Genomic DNA, 19,240 nt, shown 5'->3' on the forward strand with positions numbered 1-19,240 from the left:
ACTGTAGAGTGGAGGGAGGGGGCGTTTCGAAAAGGGGCACCACAGCGGTGCACCACTGTACTACAGAGGAGAGGTGGATGGTGTTGGGGGCGAGAAGGGGCTGTAAGAAGCTGTAAGAAGAGGTACTGCAGAGCAGAGGTGGAGGGGGAGGTGTTGGGAGAAGGGTTGGAATGAGATAAGATGCAGTTAGAAAGAGTTTGTCACGGGTGGAGTCCAGATGTTTTGCTGCTCTGAGAGCAGAGACCTTATGTGGGATTGAGGTGGTCACAGTTCAGTCCACCAAAGCACGTGAGCGCTCAGCGCCAGCGGTTGCCCCTACACTTCTGGTTGGTGCACATGCGCACTATAGAGTTGAGGTAAGGAACCTGTGTAGGGTAAAGAGGAAAGGGTCGGAGAACTGACTTGCTGTTCCTTGGAAGCAAAAGGAGCTAGGATTTGGAAGCCAGACCATCTGGGTTTCTAGGTATGAGAACCCAGTAGTTGAAGGGTTTGGGGCTCAAGGTTTGATAAGAACCCCTTCCTTAGGATTGGCAGGAGCCCATACGAATCTCCACCTCCCTCTCATTCTTTCCTAACTCAAGCCCCTTCCCATCAGGCTCAGCTGTTTCTGGGCCCTCCAGAAAAATGGATAGGAGAAATGACTCCAATTGTAAGATGACCCTGTTCCAGGTGAGGCCTCTCTGGATTCTCTGCAGGCTATCTACCCTGTTCTAAGTTCATTTACTGCTGTTGAGCCCCTACCACTCTGTGGTTGCATAACTCCCTACCTAACCTGTTTCAGTCCTCCCTTGCATGGTGGAAGAGGAGGTGAGGAAAACCTGCCTATTTCTTGCTCCCTTTCTCTTTCTTTACCCTCCCCTTCAATCGTTCAAAGGAGGGGGAGGTTTTGTAGAAAGGGTGGGCTCTAGGGAGGCCAGATGGTTCAATACCTCTTAAGTGTGTAGGGCCCTCTGCCTCCCACTGTGAGCCTGGGGCCTCACTTCCCTCCAGATGTACAGGCTGAAACAACAGAAGACAGTGTCTTGCTGATACATACCCTCTTGGCAGCAACCAAGGACCCCTTGGCCATGGACCTACCAGTTGCCAACCAGCCGAATAAAAGCAAAATCAAGAAGGCTCCTATTAAGGCTATCACTAAAACTGACCCTCCAGTTCCATCTGCCAGTGTGATTACCACCACCAAGTCTACAGTAACTTTTCCAGCTTTAAATCTGCCAATCATTCCCCAGATCAACCAGGCTTCAGCTATCACTGAGGTAGCCACTACTCAGGCTTCTTCATTCACTGCTTAGCCTAAGAAATCTAACAAGACAAAGAAAGTCACTGCTAAGGCAACCCAAGGTTCCCAATTTCCAATTGACAGTGAGAGTATCACTACACAGATCAAGTTACCCTTGCAGACCCTAAACCTGCTAGTCATTCTTCAGACTATCCAGGCTCCAATTGCCAATGAGTCAGCCAATTCTCAAGCTTTGTTAGGCCCCACCATGCCTAAGCAAGTTTTCAAGGCTAAGAAGGCTCATAATAAGGTCATAGCTAGTGCCACTGATATCTCACTGGCTCCATCCACTATTTACACAGCTACCACCTACAGCCAAATTACCTCTATCCAAACTAAGAAAGCCTCAAAAGCCAAGAAGGCAATTTTATTGTTAAGGGCACAAATACTGATACTGAGCTCCCAGAGGCCCTAGATGCCACTGAGATAGCTACCAGGCAGACTGAGGCCTCAGCAGCAGCTATCTGGCCCCCAAAATCAAAGGGCAAGAAAGTTGTTGTCTATGAGGGCCCAAAATCTGCCTGTGAGATCTCTGAGGCCCTACCTACCAGTCAAATGGTCACAAATCAACCCCTAGCAGCCACCCTCTGGGTCAAGAGAGGGTATAGGGCTTGGAAGGTTGACACTAAGTCCCAAACAACTGAAAGCCAGACTCAAGTTGACCAAGGGATCTAGGCCAAGATGGATACCTCTCAGACCCACATAAGTTCCCTTGAGACTCAGGTTGCTGCTTCTGTCCAGGCCCTGGCAGATGACTACCTGGCTCAGTTTAGTTTGAAGCTGACAACTAGGACCCGGGGAAAGAGGAACCAAAGGGTGAGATCTCTGGCATCACCATCCTTAACTTTGTGCTTCTTTTCCATTGCTTTCCTCCTGGTTTGTTTACTTGCTCTGTAAAAGTTTACTGAGTCTTTATACTCTGAGCCAGTCCCTGCATTCACATAGGCTATGTGAGATTCTGAGAAGATTGGGATGTAGTTACTGTTCCTTGGCAGTTCACAGATTGGTGTGGAAATAAGATATTGATACACTTAGATACAACCCAGATATAATTCAACTTGTATTTACATAGTGGTTAGAATGTGCCAGGCTTTGTGTTAGGTATAGTTACACAGGGTATATTTTTATGTTTTAAAGTAACTTGTGCCAGCTAGGTCCCAGTTTTACAGATAAGAAAACCAAGTCCCAGAGAGGTGAAGTGACTTGTTGAAGGGGTACAGCTTGTAGAGCCAGTGGTGGCCAAAAAAAAAAAAAAAAAAGAAATAACCAGACCCTGCCCTTGGGTTGCTCCTGTCTGGCAGGAAAATAAAACTCCTGCCTGGAAGACAGTAAAAGACAAATCTAGGACTCAGTGTGGTTAATGGTAAAGTCAGGACCCACTATAGGGAGGGTTTTAGGGGACTTTCAGAAACAGACAGCGTGAGGAGAGAAAGCCATCCCTTTCATCTGGTGATTTTGGATCTTCCTTCTTTCTGATGATGTAGTCCAAGAATCTGAACAAGGATGAGAGAAGTGATGGTAAATATAAGTGGATCTCATGGGGCCAGAGGCCTCTGCTATCCTGAGATGTGGCCATTTTGCAAGAAAGGGTAAGAATCCAATGCTGCTCAGTTTCTTCTCTTCTTCACCTGCCCTTCTTCTAAGTTTTATGAAAACATATTGAGATCTCCCCATGTATTCCTCTTCTCCCAGGCAAATAAGTTGGTGAAATACCTGTTGGTTAAGGACCAGACAAAGATCCCCATCAACCACCCAGGTAGAATCATACCAACCCTCCTCCCTAAGCTGTCTTTTCTACTCCCCTCTCCCTGCCATGGGAGTAACCATTTAGTTTTATTGCCTCTTCATTCTCTCACATGTCCCCCCTGCCCTTTTCACACTCTTTCATGGCTGGCATCTCCCATTAACACAGTTCAGGACTCACATTATACTGACCCCCCGGGTGGCCCCTTCTCATCCCAACTGTTCACTCCTCTCCCTTCCTGCAGACATGCTGAAGGATGTCATCCAAGAATATGATTAATATTTCTCAAAGATCATTGAACAAGCAAGCTATGCTCTGAAGAAAGTGAAGGGGTATCCTCTGAGGAATGGGCACAATGAAGAATTCTTGAATGGAACAAAGGTGTACACATCCCTTTGCAGGGAACCACAGAGACTGACTAATCCAGTCCCATCCCCATGCAGATGAGCAGATGGTGGCCTAGGGAGAGGCATAGACTAGCCTGGGGTCACACAACAGGTATAGCTAAGACCCAAGCCATCCAACTCAATCCTGGCTTCTGTTCACTGCTGGACACATCCTGTAGTATATTTCAGATATTTACTTCTCCCTTCCATTTCCCATTCTCTGTCTCCCTCAGTTCACTTCAGTTCAGTTCAGTCACTCAGTCGTGTCTGACTCTTTGCGACCCCATGAATCGCAGCATGCCAGGCCTCCCTGTCCATCACCAACTCCTGGAGTTCACTCAGACTCACGTCCATCGAGTCCGTGATGCCATCCAGCCATCTCATCCTCTGTCGTCCTCTTCTCCTCCTGCCCCCAATCCCTCCCAGCATCAGAGTCTTTTCCAATGAGTCAACTCTTCGCATGAGGTGGCCAAAGTACTGGAGTTTCAATTTCAGCATCATTCCCTCCAAAGAAATTCCAGGGCTGATCTCCTTCAGAATGGACTGGTTGGATCTCCTTGCAGTCCAAGGGACTCTCAAGAGTCTTCTCCAACACCACAGTTCAAAAGCATCAATTCTTCGGCGCTCAGCTTTCTTCACAGTCCAACTCTCACATCCATACATGACCACAAGAAAAACCATAGCCTTGACTAGACGGACCTTAGTCGGCAAAGTAATGTCTCTGCTTTTGAATATGCTATCTAGGTTGGTCATAACTTTTCTTCCAAAGAGTAAGTGTCTTTTAATTTCATGGCTACAGTCACCATCTGCAGTGATTTTGGAGCCCAAATAAATAAAGTCTGACACTGTTTCCACTGTTTCCCCATCTATTTCCCATGAAGTGGTGGGACCAGATGCCATGATCCTACTTTTCTGAATGCTGAGCTTTAAGCCAACTTTTTCACTCTCCTATTTCACTTTCATCAAGAGGCTTTTTAGTTCCTCTTCGCTTTCTACCACAAGGGTGGTGTCATCTGCATATCTGAGGTTACTGATATTTCTCTCGGCAGTCTTGATTCCAATTTGTGCTTCTTCCAGCCCAGTGTTTCTCATGATGTACTCTGCATATAAGTTAAATAAGCAGGGTGACAATATATAGTCTTGACGTACTCCTTTTCTTATTTGGAACCAGTCTGTTGTTCCATGTCCAGTTCTATCTGTTGCTTCCTGACCTGCATATAGGTTTCTCAAGAGGCCAGTCAGGTGGTCTGGCATTCCCATCTCTTTCAGAATTTTCCACAGTTTATTGTGATCCACACAGTCAAAGGCTTTGGCATAGTCAATAAAGCAGAAACTTTTCTGGAACTCTCTTGCTTTTTCAGTGATCCAGCAGATGTTGGCAATTTGATCTCTGGTTCCTCTGCCTTTTCTAAAACCAGCTTGAACATCTGGAAGTTCATGGTTCATGTATAGAGTCCCATTAATCATAAAGATGATTTGCTGGCAATAATACGTTTGTTATCTGTTTGCTATGTGCCAACCACTTAGCTGAATGCTTTCTATGCATTATCTTACTGATTTCTCACACACACTCACAAATCCTAGGTAAACAGGGAACTGTGGGATGCTCAGCCAGCTCATTGATGCCTAGGCTGAATTTTGTGATCTCACATGCTATTCTTTTACTTGGCAGATGTTTCGAGTCAATCTGGAGGAAATTGATAAGGTAGCTTATATAGTCTCATCAGCATTCAGGAATCCTCTACAGGCATACTGAGAGTGTAAGCTGGGAAAGGGCTGAAGCAGGAGAGAGGCTTCTGCTTTTTATTTTTTCATGGTACTACTCCATCCTTGTCTTTTCCTCCCCCACATCCCCTTAGGAAGCCAGGAAAGACAGAGCCTAAAACCCCCTTTTCTATCATCCACACGTTGTTGGAGCCCTGCACACAAGAGTAGTGCCCCTTTATGATTGTCTGGAGGGTGTAGAAGCCTGGGTTACTCCTACTGTCAGATTTTCTGTTTCTCTAGAAGCTTCCGTGTCTCTTTCTATCAGGCTCGGTAGAGTGATTCTCAAGGGAAGGCTTCCTGGTGTGGGTGAATCATGATGGTTGATGGGCAGGAGCATCAGTGGGGCAGTGTCTAGAATTCTCTTGGAATTGAGGGGTCTGGAAGAGAAAGAAGGGACTCACATTGGCTGGGTGCCTGGATCATACCAGGCTGACAAGCATTCTATCCTCTCAGTAACTTGGGGAGAGGAGAATGTAATTTTCCCATAGGAGACTAGGCTCAAAGTCTTAAGTGCCTTGCCCAGGATCATATAGAGCTTGAAGCATAGACTGGGCAGAATTCTCCCTTATCTGAAGAATCTGGGAGAAGCTAGCCTAGTGAGCTGGCTGGTGTGTTTTTTGTTTTGTTTTGTTTTGTTTTGCAGATGGCTATTGGATGTAAACCTTCTCTCTGTCCCATTATTCCCCTAGGACCAAGGACACACCCAAGCTAGATCTTCTCATGATGATTCTGAGTGTCATTTTATGAATGGCAACAAGGCCAATGAGGGTAAGTGGCTGGGTTGGCAGCTGAATAGGAGGAGGAGGTTGTGGTCAAAATTGCACACGTTCATTTTCTATCCCTGTTTCCTTTTGCCTCCCCTTGCAGCTGTCATCTGGGATGTGCTGCACAAGTTGGGGCTGTGCCCTGGGTATGATTGGGCTCTGTCAGTGCTTGCTGTCCATGTTGTCCTTTGGCAAGAGAGAATGGTCCCAGGATTGCATCAGTATGGTGGTCTGGTGGGGTGGGCGGATGTGCTGGACTGGGTCCAGAGTTCTGACCTGGGTGGATAGGGAAATGGTCCTGAACTCTCTGCTTCCTCTTTCTCCTATGTCCTCTTTCTGTTCTAATCTGATATATAAGGTAGACCTTAGGGCATTCCTGATAAGAACCATCTGACCTCAGGTGCCTGCTTCTAGTGACCCTGTGTTCATTACTTTCCTGACTTAATTGAGATGGCCTCATGTACTAGAGAGGTCTCTTCCACATTGGGACATGCCTCTGCCCCCATGTGGGAACATCTGATCTTGGTTCATGGGTTATTTTCCCCATTGTCAGGGTAAGGCACTCACTCTTAGGGGAAGTGAGGAAGCTCATCACAGATGAGTTTGTGAAGCAAAATTAAGTGGTGTTTGGGGGCTTTGTCAGGACCTGAAGTGTTCTGGGTGTGCCAGTCTGGTCCAGAAAGTGCTTGATCAGCCCTTTTCTTACACTAACTTTAGACATATGGGCATTATGTTTCCTAGAACTAAGTGAGTCCAGTCCACAATTACCATGGTGGACCATACCAGGGCTGGGCCAGACCAAACACAAAACCCTTTCTATGGGGTGTGCTCAGAGCAGAATGCCCAGAGAATGGCTTCTCTGTTTACAACACACCCAAGAGAAACTTGGGTTTACTCCTCATAGGTGGCAGAATACTTTGGCCTCCCTGAGACACCATACCCTATACATGCCTCCCCTGTAACACCAAGTGACTGCTTTGTACAGAGCCAATGGGAAATGGCTCAATATTGGAGGTTAAGACCATGAAATATGTTTTGGAGTTAGTCTGGGGAAGGAGGGCCCTGGAAATCCTTCTCCAGGAGCTGAGTTTAGTACTTGATTGGAGGATGGTTGCCACCTGGAACCAAGTGGTTAGACAATAGGTTTGCTTGGTTAGAAGCAAGTTTCATTTCCTTTCTCCAAGGTACCTGGAATACAAGAGGGTCCCCAACAGCAGACCACCTGAGTATGAGTTCTTCTGGGGCTTGTGCTCCTACCATGAGACTAGCAAGATGAAAGTACTCAAGTTTGCCTGTAAGGTAATAGAAGAGCTTCCCTTACTTGGCATATTAAGGGTACAGGAAACACCTGGCTGGGGCAGGCAGTGTACAGGAATGGACAGGTACAGGGTAGCCTGCAGTTCATATATAAACATATGGAACTTAATTTATGTCCCAGAATGCTGCTTGACATAAAGTTTACATCATTTCATTCATTATTCATAATTTATATTAGTCTCCTTAACTGCTATAACAAAATATCATAAACTGAGTAGTTTAAACAACAGAAACAGGAACTTCCCTGGTGGTCCAATGGCTAAGACTCTACACTCCCAATGCAGGGGGCTGGGGTTCAATACGTGGTCAGGGAACTCGGTCCCACATACCCCAACTAAGAATTCACTCACATACCACAACTAAAGCCTGGTGCAGCCAAAAACAAGCAAACAAACAAACATTTTATTATAGTCCTGAAGGCTAGAAGTCTTAGATCAAGGTCCAGGAGCATTAGTTTCTAATGAAACCTCTCCTGGCTTGCAGAGTTCATGCATTCATGTGTTCATTGTGGAAAGAGAGTTCTTTTTTTAAAAATAAATATTTGTTTTTAATTGGAGGATAATTGCCATACAATATTTTGTTGGTTTCTGCATTTATTAACATAAATCAGCCATAGGTATACACATGTTTCCTTACTCTTGAACCTCCCTCCAATCCCAGCCCTCTAGATTTTCACAGAACACCGGGTCTAGCTCCCTGCATCATACAGCAAATTCCCACTGGCTATTTGTTGTACATATGGTACTGTATATGTTTCTATGCTACTCTTTCCATTTGTCCCACTCTCTCCTTTCCTGCACCCCTTCCATGTCCATAAGCCTGTTCTCTATGTCTGTGTCTCCATTGCTGCCCTGCAAATAGGTTCATCAGTACTGTGTTTCTAGATCCCATATATATGCATTAATATATGATATTTATTCTTCTCTTTCTGACTTACTTCACTCTGTATAATGGGAGAGCCTCTTCTTAAAAGGACACTAATCTTATTCGATCAGGAACCCACCATTATGACATCATTAAACTTTACTTCCAGAAAAGCTCTACCTCCAGATATAGTCACATTCGAGGTTGGTGCTTCAACATATTAATTTTGGTGGGACAAAAGCATTCAGTCCATAACATACTTACTCTTTTATCATTTCTCCTTATCTCTTATCATGCAAGGTAACAGGAGAGCTGCCTGACTTGACATATTAAGGGTACAAGATGTCCCTGACTGGGGAAAACAGTATACAGTAATGGGCAGCTTGCAGTTCATTTGTGATAAGAGAGTCAGTATGAAGACAGAGATGAAGACATTTAGGCTCAGTGACATTAAGTAGCTTGTCACATAGCACCTGAATTATCAGAACTGAAATTGGATCTCAGGACTGACCCATGATAGAGCCCTAACAACTAAGAATTTTTTAAAACACTACTCTCAATTTTATACAAAGCCCATGGTATGTACTTAATACATAATTACAAATGTTATTTTTATTATAATAATTGTAATTCTCATTTCAGGTGCAAAAGAAAGACCCCAAGGACTGGGCCGTGCAGTACCAGGAAGCAGTGGAGATGCAAGTCCAAGCTGCAGCTGTGGCTATAGTTGAGGCTGAGGCCAGGACTGAGGCAAGAGCCCAAATGGCGATTGGAGAGGAAGCTGTGGCTGGGCCCTGGAATTGGGATGACATGGATATCGACTGTCTAACAAAGGAAGAGTTAGGCGATGATGCTCATGCCTGGAACAGATTTTCACTTGAAATTGAGGCCAGAGCCCAAGAAAATGCAAATGCCAGTGCCAGCATTGACTTCAGCAGAGAAGCTAGCACCAGGGCTAGCTATAGTGATGGTTCTAGTATTAGCTTCAGTGGTGTACCAAGCCCTGGTAATGGCTTTGGTGGCAAAGCTGGTATTAGCTTTGTGGCACATGCAGCACCAGTGCTAGCTTCAGCAGTGTAGCCTGCATTTGCTTTGATGGCACACCCAGCACTTGCTCCACTCTCAGTGGTGGAGCCAGCATTAGCTTCAGTGGTACAGCCAACACCAGCTCTAGTTTCAGCAGTGAAGCCAGTATTAGCTTTGGTGGCATACCTTGCACCAGTGCCAACTTCAGTGGTGGGGTCAGCTGTAGTTTCAGTGACCTGCTCAACACCAATACCAGTTGCAATGGTGGAGCCAGCTCTGGTTTTGGAGGCACACTCAGTACCACTGCTGGTTTCAGTGATGCACTCATTATGAGCACCAACCTTGGCAGTACACTTGGCACCAGTGCAGTCTTTAGTGGTGCACTTAGCACCAGCACTCACCTAGGTGGTACACTCAGCACTAGTGTCTACATTGGTGGGTCTCCCAGTTCTAGTGCTAGTTTGGTGGCACACTTAGAACCAGTATCTGCTTTGGTGGCTCTTCTAGCAACAGAACTGGTTTTGATGGTGTACTCAGTACCAGTGTCTCCTTTAGCAGCTCTTTCAACAGTTGCACTAACTTTGGTGATACACTCAGCACCAATCTTGGCTTTGGAGGCACAAACAGCACCAGTGCTGGTTTTAGCAGTGCTGTCAGTATTAGCACTGGCTTCAGCAGTGTTCAGTTCAGTTCAGTCGCTCAGTCGTGTCCGACCATTTGTGACTCCTGAATCGCAGCACACCAGGCCTCCCTGTCCATCACCATCTCCCGGAGTTTACCCAAACTCATGTCCATTGAGTCGGTGATTCCATCCAGCCATCTCATCCTCTGTTGTCCCCTTCTCCTGCCCGCAATCCCTCCCAGCATCAGGGTCTTTTCCAATGAGTCGACTCTTCTCATGAGGTGGCCAAAGTACTGGAGTTTCAGCTTCAGCATCAATCCTTCCAAAGAACACCCAGGACTGATCTCCTTTAGAATGGACTGACTGGATCTCATTGCAATCCAAGGGACTCTCAAGAGTCTTCTCCAACAACACAGTTCAAAAGCATCAATTCTTCGGTGCTCAGCCTTCTTCACATTCCAATTCTCACATCCATACATGACTACTGCAAAAACCATAGCCTTGACTAGACGGACTTTTTTGGCAAAATAATGTCTCTGCTTTTTAATATGCTGTCTAGGTTGGTCATAACTTTTCTTCCAAGGAGTAAGTGTCTTTTAATTTCATGGCTGCAGTCATCATCTGCAGTGATTTTGGAACCCCAAAATATAAAGTCTGCCACTGTTTCCATTGTTTCCCATTCTATTTGCCATGAAGTGATGGGACCAGATGCCATGATCTTCGTTTTCTAAATGTTGAGCTTTAAGCCAACATTTTTACTCTCCTCTTTCACTTTCATCAAGAGGCTTTTTAGTTCCTCTTCATTTTCTGCCATAAAGGTGATGTCATCTGCATATCTGAGGTTATTGATCTTTTACCCGGCAATCTTGATTCCAACTTGTGCTTCTTCCAGCCCAGCATTTCTCATGATGTACTCTGCATATAAGTTAAATAAGCAGGGTGACAATATACAGCCCTGACATACTCCTTTTCCTATTTGGAATCAGTCTGTTGTTCCATGTCCAGTTCTAACTGCTGCTTCTTGACCTGCATACAGATTTCTCAAGAGGCAAGTCAGGTGGTCTGGTATTTCCACTTCTTTCAGAATTTTCCACAGTATATTGTGATCCACACAGTCAAAGGCTTTGGCATAGTCAATAAAGCAGAAATAGATGTTTTTCTGGAACTCTCTTGCCTTTTCCATGATCCAGCGGATGTTGGCAATTTGATCTCTGGTTCCTCTGCCTTTTCTAAAACCAGCTTGAACATCAGGAAGTTCATGGTTCACATATTGCTGAAGCCTGGCTTGGAGAATTTTGAGCATTACTTTACTAGCATGTGAGATGAGTGCAATTGTGCGGTAGTTTGAGCATTCTTTGGTATTGCCTTTCTTTGGGATTGGAATGAAAATGGACCTTTTCCAGTCCTGTGGCCACTGCTGAGTTTTCCAAATGTGCTGGCATATTGAGTGCATCACTTTCACAGCATTGTCTTTTAAGATTTGAAATAGCTCAATCCGAATTCCATCACCTCCACTAGTTTTGTTTGTAGTGATGCTTTCTAAGGCCCACTTGACTTCACATTCAAGGATGTCTGGCTCTAGGTGAGTGATCACACCATCGTGATTATCTGGGTCATGAAGATCTTTTTTGTACAGTTCTTCTGTGTATTCTTGCCACCTCTTCTTAATATCTTCTGCTTCTGTTAGGTCCAGACCATTTCTGTCCTTTATTGTGCTCATCTTTGCATGAAATGTTCCCTTGGTATCTCTAATTTTCTTTAAAAGATCTCTAGTCTTTCCCATTCTGTTGTTTTCCTCTATTTCTTTGCACTAATCACTGAGGAAGGCTTTCTTATCTCTTCTTGCTATTCTTTGGAACTCTGCATTCAGATGCTTATATCTTTCCTTTTTTCCTTTGCTTTTGGATTCTCTTCTTTTCACAGCTATTGGTAAGGCCTCCCCAGACAGCCATTTTATTTTTTTTTTTTGCATTTCTTTTTTTTGGGGATGGTCTTGATCCCTGTCTCCTATACAATGTCACAAAGCTCCATCCATAGTTCATCAGGCAGTCTATCAGATCTAGTCCCTTAAATCTATTTCTCACTTCCACTGTGTAATCATAAGGGATTTGATTTAGGTCATACCTGAATAGTCTAGTGGTTTTCCCTACTTTCTTCAATTTAAGTCTGAATTTGGCAATAGGGAGCCATGATCTGAGCCACAGTCAGCTCCCAGTCTTGTTTTTGCTGACTGTATAGATGTTCTCCATCTTTGGCTGCAAAGAATATAATCAATCTGATTTCGGTGTTGACCATCTGGTGATGTCCATGTGTAGAGACTTCTCTCATGTTGTTGGAAGAGGGTGTTTGCAATGACCACTGCATTCTCTTGACAAAACTCTATTAGCCTTTGCCCTGCTTCATTCTGTACTCCAAGGCCAAATTTGCTTGTTACTCCCGGTGTTTCTTGACTTCCTACTTTTTCATTCCAGTCCCCTATAATGGAAAGGACATCTTTTTGGGTGTTAGTTCTAAAAGGTCCTGTAGGTCTTCATAGAACCGTTCAACATCAGCTTCTTCAGCATTACCAGTTGGGGCATAGGCTTGGATTACCATGATATTGAATGATTTGCCTTGGAAACAAACAGAGATCATTCTGTCGTTTTTGAGATTGCATGCAAATACTGCATTTCAGACTCTATTGTTGACCATGATGGCTACTCCATTTCTTCTAAGGGATTCCTGCCCACATTAGTAGATATAATGGTCGTCTGAGTTAAATTTACCCATTCCAGTCCATTTTAGTTCATTGATTCCTAGAATGTTGACGTTCACTCTTTCCATCTCCTGTTTGACTACTTCCAATTTGCCTTGATTCATGGACCTAACAGTCCAGGTTCTTATGCAATATTGCTGTTACAGCATCGGACCTTGCTTCTATCACCAGTCACATCCACAATTGAGTATTGTTTTTCTTTGACTCCATCCCTACATTCTTTCTGGAGTTATTTCTCCACTGATCTCCAGTAGCATATTGGGCACCTACTGACTTGGGGAGTTCCTCTTTCAGTATCCTATCATTTTGCCTTTCATACTGTTCATGGGGTTCTCAAGGCAGGAATACTGAAGTGGTTTGCCATTCCCTTCTCCAGTGGACCACATTCTGTCAGACCTCTCCACCATGACCAGCCCATCTTGGGTGGCCCCACATGGCATGGCTTAGTTTTATTGAGTTAGACAAGGCTGTGGTCCATGTGATTAGATTGAGTAGTTTTCTGTGATTATGGTTTGTGTGTCTGCCCTCTGATGCCTCTCACAACACCTACCGTCTTACTTGGGTTTCTCTTACCTTGGGCGTGGGGTATCTCTTCACAGTTGCTCCAGCAAAGTGCAGCCACTGCTCCTTACCTTGGATGAGGGGTATCTCCTCACAGCCTCCCCTCCTCACCTTGAACATGGAGTAGCTCCTCTCGGCCCTCCTGCACCTATATTTATCTCATTTTTATGGATACTGCTAATGAATTGCAGCAGTCCTTCCCATGGAATCAAGGTACATCCTTGGAATCTTTGTCCATGCAGCAGTCTTAGCAGATATCACCAATCAGCTGAGGGTGACACGCTATGAAAATAATCTGTTTGCCAATTCTACTTTTTGTGTCCTATCATATTTGGTATCATAGTTGCTTTAAATTTGCAACATGAATTTCAGTTTGTTCTGTCTTTTATTGTGCTTAGGTTGATGTGGGTGACATTTTGGGTTTAGAAGAGCTAGAGATCAGCTTAGCTCTTTGGGGAAGGTGGGCTCTCACTTTAGACTAAAAGGAAAGTATGACTTCAGTGGGATAGAGTCTTGGGGAAAGCATAGCAGACCAGCAGATTATAGCCTAAGTCAAGATCTAGAAGGGGAAGCCTGGAACAGAAGGCAAAAGGAGCAGGTTCTTGAGATTAAGTACAGTTTCATTTTGAGATAGCTAAGAATGGAGAGATATAGAGGGACATAACTAAAGGTGGACATGGCAACAACAGAGGATTTTCTTGGGATAGGAGAGAGACCCAAGCATGTTGCATAGACTATGAGTGCAAAAGCCAATAGAGAAGGACAGGATATAGATGTGGAATAATCAAGAACTAACTGAATCAACTTATCCTTGAGAAGATGGGATGGATAGAATACCAGAGAATAGAGAGTGGCCCTGACTTTGAACAGAATTTAATGGTGGCGGTGGAAGAAGATAAATGTAGATTTGCTTCAAGCAGTGATCATCAACTCTATAATAGATCCTGATTTAAAAAATGATGTGGATTATACAAGGTTTTGGGTCTTGCTGGTGGTTGTGATGGGAGGACAAAAAGGGGAAAAAAAGGCAGGGGGTGTATGAGTCTGTATCTTCACAACTGAGTTGCTGGTACCTGCCCATAGTAGCTGCATGGAGATTGGCTGGAGACAGAAAGTAGGATCCAAAATGGCCAGGGATGGAAGAAAAATGAAAAGGGAGAGGACTGATGGATGGGGAGATACTGAAGGAATCAAAGGACTTATACTCGATGCAGTGCAAGGGTAAATATTGTTCATTCAAGAAATACTACATACATGCCTGCTGTGTGGGAGGATGACACAGAGAGTTATAAGGAATAGGGGGCCAGTGGTCAGATAGTGAGATGCTTGTGTTTAAGAAGTCAAACTGGGGAGAAGTCTAGATGATGCCAACCAAGGTCCATGGAGTGAATGACTGAAGGGAAGATGATCACTGAAGTTGAGGGGGCAGGGCACTAGGTGACCAGGGTATTTGGATCATTTATATGGACAGTGAAATCAATCAGGATGGCAACAAGTTGGAGAAGAAAGGAGAACTGTGGTCTAAGTACAGATTCTTCTTGTACAGATTCTTGGTGAGTCATGTTGCTCACCAAGGAACAAGGCCATAGGCACTCACATGGACGCTCCACCTTCACATTTGAAGATGCTTCTCCAGAGCCCTTTTATCCAGGAAATTCTCACTAAGCCCATACCCCTACAGCACCAGAGCCATTTCATAAGGTCAGGATCTTAAGAAAATCTTGTAGGAGAAGCCTCACAATGACCTCCTTTCTCCTTTTGTAGGCAGTAAGGGAAGTCTTTATTGATCAGGGAATAAGAATTAAGAAGGAACAAGTTTCATCTTGAGCTAGACAGTTCCTTGTTTATAGCTAGAAATCAAGGCCTATTTTGGAGCTGATGAAAGTTTCTTTACTGGAAGTGGGTCTCTTCCAGTGAGGCCAAGTTCAGAGTGTTCTCAGTGTAAGAAAAGAGCAATAATAGCAGCTCCTAAAGGTGAACCCAAGAAAGGACAGAGGCAGTTTGATGTCTAAGAAAAGGCTCAGTAGTGGGCAGGAACAGTGTCCAGGGCTTCTTCAGGTTCCCGGGTGATGTCCACATTCTGAGAGGAAAGAATCTAGTATTAGTAGTAAGGAACCAGTAGTCTGGAGCTCCCACCCTTCCCTGCCTCTTGTTCTCAATGCCAGGCTCCCCTCTTTCAGCCAGGCCTGGATCCTGACTCTTTCCTTAGGCCAGCCTGGGGGAACCTCAGCCAGAGTCCTTTTAGGCAGGGTTGCTCTAGCCCTGCTTCTCTATGGTATCTCAAGTCTGGTCTGCAGTTCCTACATTTCTGGGTGCTGGTTTTTCTACATGTTGGTGGAAACACCCAAGCTCTGTGGGACTGGGGCTGCCTTTCTGCAGGGGAAGGTGCTTTCACAACACCCCAGCTTGAGCCAGAGTCCCTCACCTACCTCAGGCTTCTCTCGATGTGTGTTTACAGCCTCCACATTCAGGTAGATGGAATCCACCTTGCAGCCTCGGAAAAGAACAACCCATCCATCCATAAGCCACCCAGGTAAGCACAGGTCTCCCCTGAGGTATCATTCCCTCTCCCCGTAAGCACCCACACCCACAGCTCCATGTTGTGTGTGGATTATAGCTGCCCTTTATGGAGGGGAATTTAGACCAGCTGTGTGATGTCTGGGGAAGACATCAGGCCTACGAGGCAGGCTCTGCCCCTAATAATCTCAGTGTTCTCTGAGCCTCCCTTGTCAATGGGAATGAGAATTGAGAAGAGATGATCTCTGCCCCACTCCCCAGCTCTTTTCTGTGAGACAGAAACCTAATCTGTGTGATAAGGATGGAGCTCTGTGGAGCCTCCCAGCTGTGTTAGGTGCCGAAGTGTTAAAAGAATCTTGGGGCCACTACCTTGGGGCAACCAACTCCAGGTAAAGTTTATTTTGAGAACTATGTGGTTACTGCAAGATCAGAGGTGTGGAAGGCCACAAGGTAGTTCTGGGGAGCTTCAAGAAAGAAGAGGGTGGTATCATTGGGGTTTGGAGCTGGCATAGGAGGCCCCAAACCTGTGGAAACCCCCCTTTCTCTGGTCCCTGGGGACCCTCTCTTCTACAGGTTTGTGCTGTATGATTGGTGCTCTTGTAGAGACAGAGAAAGCTGGGGCCACATCCCAGATTTAGAGGCTACCTAAGTCCTTCCCCCATTGTCATCTTGCTACCACCCGTCCTGCCTCTACCAAGACATCTAACTATCTACCCAGGGAATTTCTCTTAGGACTTTGCTGGACAAATGGTAGGCACTGCAGGCATGCTCATAGTGTCTAGGTACTTTTATGCAGATGATGGTGGGGGCACTCACCATAAGCCACAGGTGTAAGTTTGAGCACTGTGTGCAGAGGGCACTTGAGATAAGGCAACTCATCTGGAAAGGAGGAGAGAGCAGCTTTCAGAGGCAGGATGCTAGGGATGTCACCACCTCTCCGGGGCTCCAGGCTTAAAGCACTCTTCCCTTCCACCCCCTTCCCCATGGATATCTTTACCTGGGTCCTGCTCCCCCACACTCTTCAGGGGGCAGTGCTGAGAGCCCAGTGGGGAGGGAGGAATAAAGCAGAGAGGTCTCAGCAACAAGGAGGATGGCAGGTCCTGGGGATAGGGGACAGACCCTGGGTCCCCAGAAACCAACGATTGGCACTGTGGAGGTGGCCGACCTCCTCAACTGCAGGGCAGACATGAGACCAAGACAAGCCTCCCTCCCACCCCCACTCAGTCCTTCCACGGGGTCTCCCACCCCAAAGGTCACAACATGTCTCAGCCAGTGTTTTCTGAGGCCTTACTATGTGCTGGGGCCTTGGCTGAGGTGTGCATGCACCTTGGCAGCTCTTGCAGCTTTCTCCCCAGCCCAGGCCTGTGCCCTTTGACTACTTGGACACTTGTTGATGGACAAGCATTCACTGATTCATTTGTGTTCAGTTCCTGATGATTCGCATACAATGACTTGCGTGGCCTTGACGGCAATCACCAGATAGCCTCAAGGGAGCGGATGACTAGGCACATTCCATGGATGAGGACCCTGAGGCTCTGAGAAGGAAGACACTTGCCCTGAGTCCCACAGCCAGAATGTGGCAGTGCTGGGACTGGAACCCAGGATGCTTTGAGCTCAAATGTGTGCTCTGACCACTGCAGTCTTCTGTCACTGCCTTTGAGGGATGCACAGTGCTGTGTGGTGACACTCCCATCTCTCATTCCTCTCTGTAAACACCCACCCTCCTGATCACCCAGGAAACATATTCAGCTTTCCATCTCCCTTCATTGAGCCAGAACCCACCCATCATGGCTTCCCTGCCCCTGAGGGTCATGTTAGGCTTTTCAGGCCTGCCACGGCCCACCCAGCCTCCTGACACACAAGATTTCCTGGGTAACCAATCTGCTCCTCCTCCTTACCTTTGTCATAATCATCTTCAGGTGCTGGGTCCAGTGCTTTTGGTCCACTACCTCACTTCGTTCTCACTAATACTCTATGGGAGTCACTGTTCCTCACTGCATGCATGACAAAATAGATTCAGAGAAGGGAAGCAACTTGCCTGAGGTCTCTGACCCAGTTCTGCCACTGCCTAGACAAGTGATCTCGACCCTGCCTTTTCTTTTTCTGGTCCTCAAAGATCTTATCTCTTGTAGCACAGGATTGGACCCAGCCATAAGGTCCTATGGATCTGAGTTCTCAGTCACAGCATCTTCCTGAGTTTCAGTTTCCTTATCTCAGCATGTGCCCAGTCCTGCCTAGGCCAGCTCTTAGGACAGCTGTGAGAAGATAGCATGGCCTGTTCATGAAAGCAGGTAGTATGTGGGTAAAGCAGTGTGCAAATGGGAGATGCATGTGCTTCCCATGAACCCCACATGTGTCTGAGATAAGGTGTCTCTAGAATGCACCTGAGATTAGTGCCTCTCTCTGCCTCACTGAGCCTTATGATCTTGGTCAAGTCACTTCATCTCTCAGAGCCTCCATTTCCTCTTCTGCACAGTCAGGGTTACAGGGCCAGCCTCACAGTCTCAAAAATAGTACTGAACAGTAGAGATATGAACAGCATCAGAAATCTAGCAGCACCACCCCATCCCCTGTCACCTTTTTTCCATTGAGGAGATTGAGGACCAACCAAAGGAAATTACTTGTCCAATGTCAAGTTCTCAAGTCCCCCTGGTTCCAATTCTAGATGACTCCATATTATAAGAGCCCTTTGTTTGAAAGCTAGCATCATAGAAAAGATCCAAGTCTGCAGGACATTGTATACTTCAAATATGACTTTGCACTGTTCTCACACATCCTTACTCCAGTATCCTGGAGATGCCAACACTTCAGCCTCCATGTCAGAAATAGACTTTCACACTTGGAGGTGACATGATAGTCCTTTGCCAGGCCAGCTGCCCTAGCTTGCAATTTGTAATCAGTGTGTAGATACTCCGTAAATTAAAATTTCCAGATTTTTTAATAAAAATAAATTATTATTTAAAAATGAAAACACTGCTATCTTGGAGAAATCATCCCTAGAGCAAAGACAGAAACCTATAATCAAAATCAAGACACTAGGGACTTCCCTGGTGGTCCAGTGATTAAGATTCCCATGCTTCCATTGCAGGGGCGTGTTGGATCCCTGGTCAGGGAAATAAGATCTTCCATGCCACATGCACGATGTGGCCAAAAAGTTAAAAAAGAAAGTCACAAGAGGTCCCATTCCACCTGATGACAGTATGCCTCTGAGAAATACTGGCTCAGCTTTCTCAGGTTGAAAAAAGACTGCTAAGGTTGGCTTTGAAAATGTTAACTCATAATAACACTGATATTAATAGTAGCAGCTAATACTTATATGGCCCATACTTTGTATCATGAACTGTTCTAAGCTCTATAAATATGTTAATTTATTTAAACTTCATCATTCTCTCTGTTTTACAGATGAGGAAACTGAGAACAGAGCCTGCTGCCTGCTGAGTCACTTTAGTTGTGTCCGACTCTTTGCGACCCCATGGACTGTTGCCTGTCAGGCTCCTCCATCCATGGGATTCTCCAAGCAAGAATACTGGAGTGGGTTGCCCATGTACTCCTCCAGCGGATCTTGCTGACCCAGGGATCAAGCCCATATCTCCTGTGGCTCCTGCACTGTAGGCAGATTCTTTACCACTGAGCCACCG

The 19,240-nt window shown here is 45.6% G+C and overlaps 1 protein-coding gene, 1 non-coding gene and 1 pseudogene across 8 annotated transcripts in view; 2 read left to right on the forward strand and 1 right to left on the reverse strand.

Moving 5' to 3' along the window:
• The first annotated feature begins 624 nt into the window (after nucleotides 1–624).
• LOC120882182 lies at nucleotides 625–14,102 on the forward strand (annotated as a pseudogene).
• LOC120882710 lies at nucleotides 6,761–6,889 on the forward strand. Its single transcript, XR_005725569.1, has one exon. It is a non-coding gene; the product is annotated as a small nucleolar RNA SNORA11 (small nucleolar RNA).
• Nucleotides 14,103–14,838: 736 nt separating the features above from the next.
• Nucleotides 14,839–19,240, reverse strand: part of PFKFB1 (6-phosphofructo-2-kinase/fructose-2,6-biphosphatase 1) — a 125,673-nt gene continuing 121,271 nt past the window's right edge. For 3 of the 7 annotated variants that reach the window (XM_040266063.1, XM_040266065.1, XM_040266068.1), the window contains 3 exons: nucleotides 16,419–16,481; nucleotides 15,515–15,579; nucleotides 14,839–15,165 (listed from right to left, as the gene is read on the reverse strand). In XM_040266063.1, the coding sequence (XP_040121997.1) occupies nucleotides 15,106–15,165; nucleotides 15,515–15,579; nucleotides 16,419–16,481 (188 nt within the window). In that variant the 3' untranslated portion in view covers nucleotides 14,839–15,105. Of the gene's footprint in view, nucleotides 15,166–15,514; nucleotides 15,580–16,418; nucleotides 16,482–16,518; nucleotides 16,723–19,240 lie in introns of those variants that run through there. The other 4 variants (XM_040266064.1, XM_040266062.1, XM_040266067.1 and 1 more) reach the window with 2 other exon arrangements.

Source organism: Oryx dammah, unplaced genomic scaffold (assembly GCF_014754425.2).
Source record: "Oryx dammah isolate SB20612 unplaced genomic scaffold, SCBI_Odam_1.1 HiC_scaffold_23, whole genome shotgun sequence".
NCBI lineage: Eukaryota > Metazoa > Chordata > Mammalia > Artiodactyla > Bovidae > Oryx > Oryx dammah.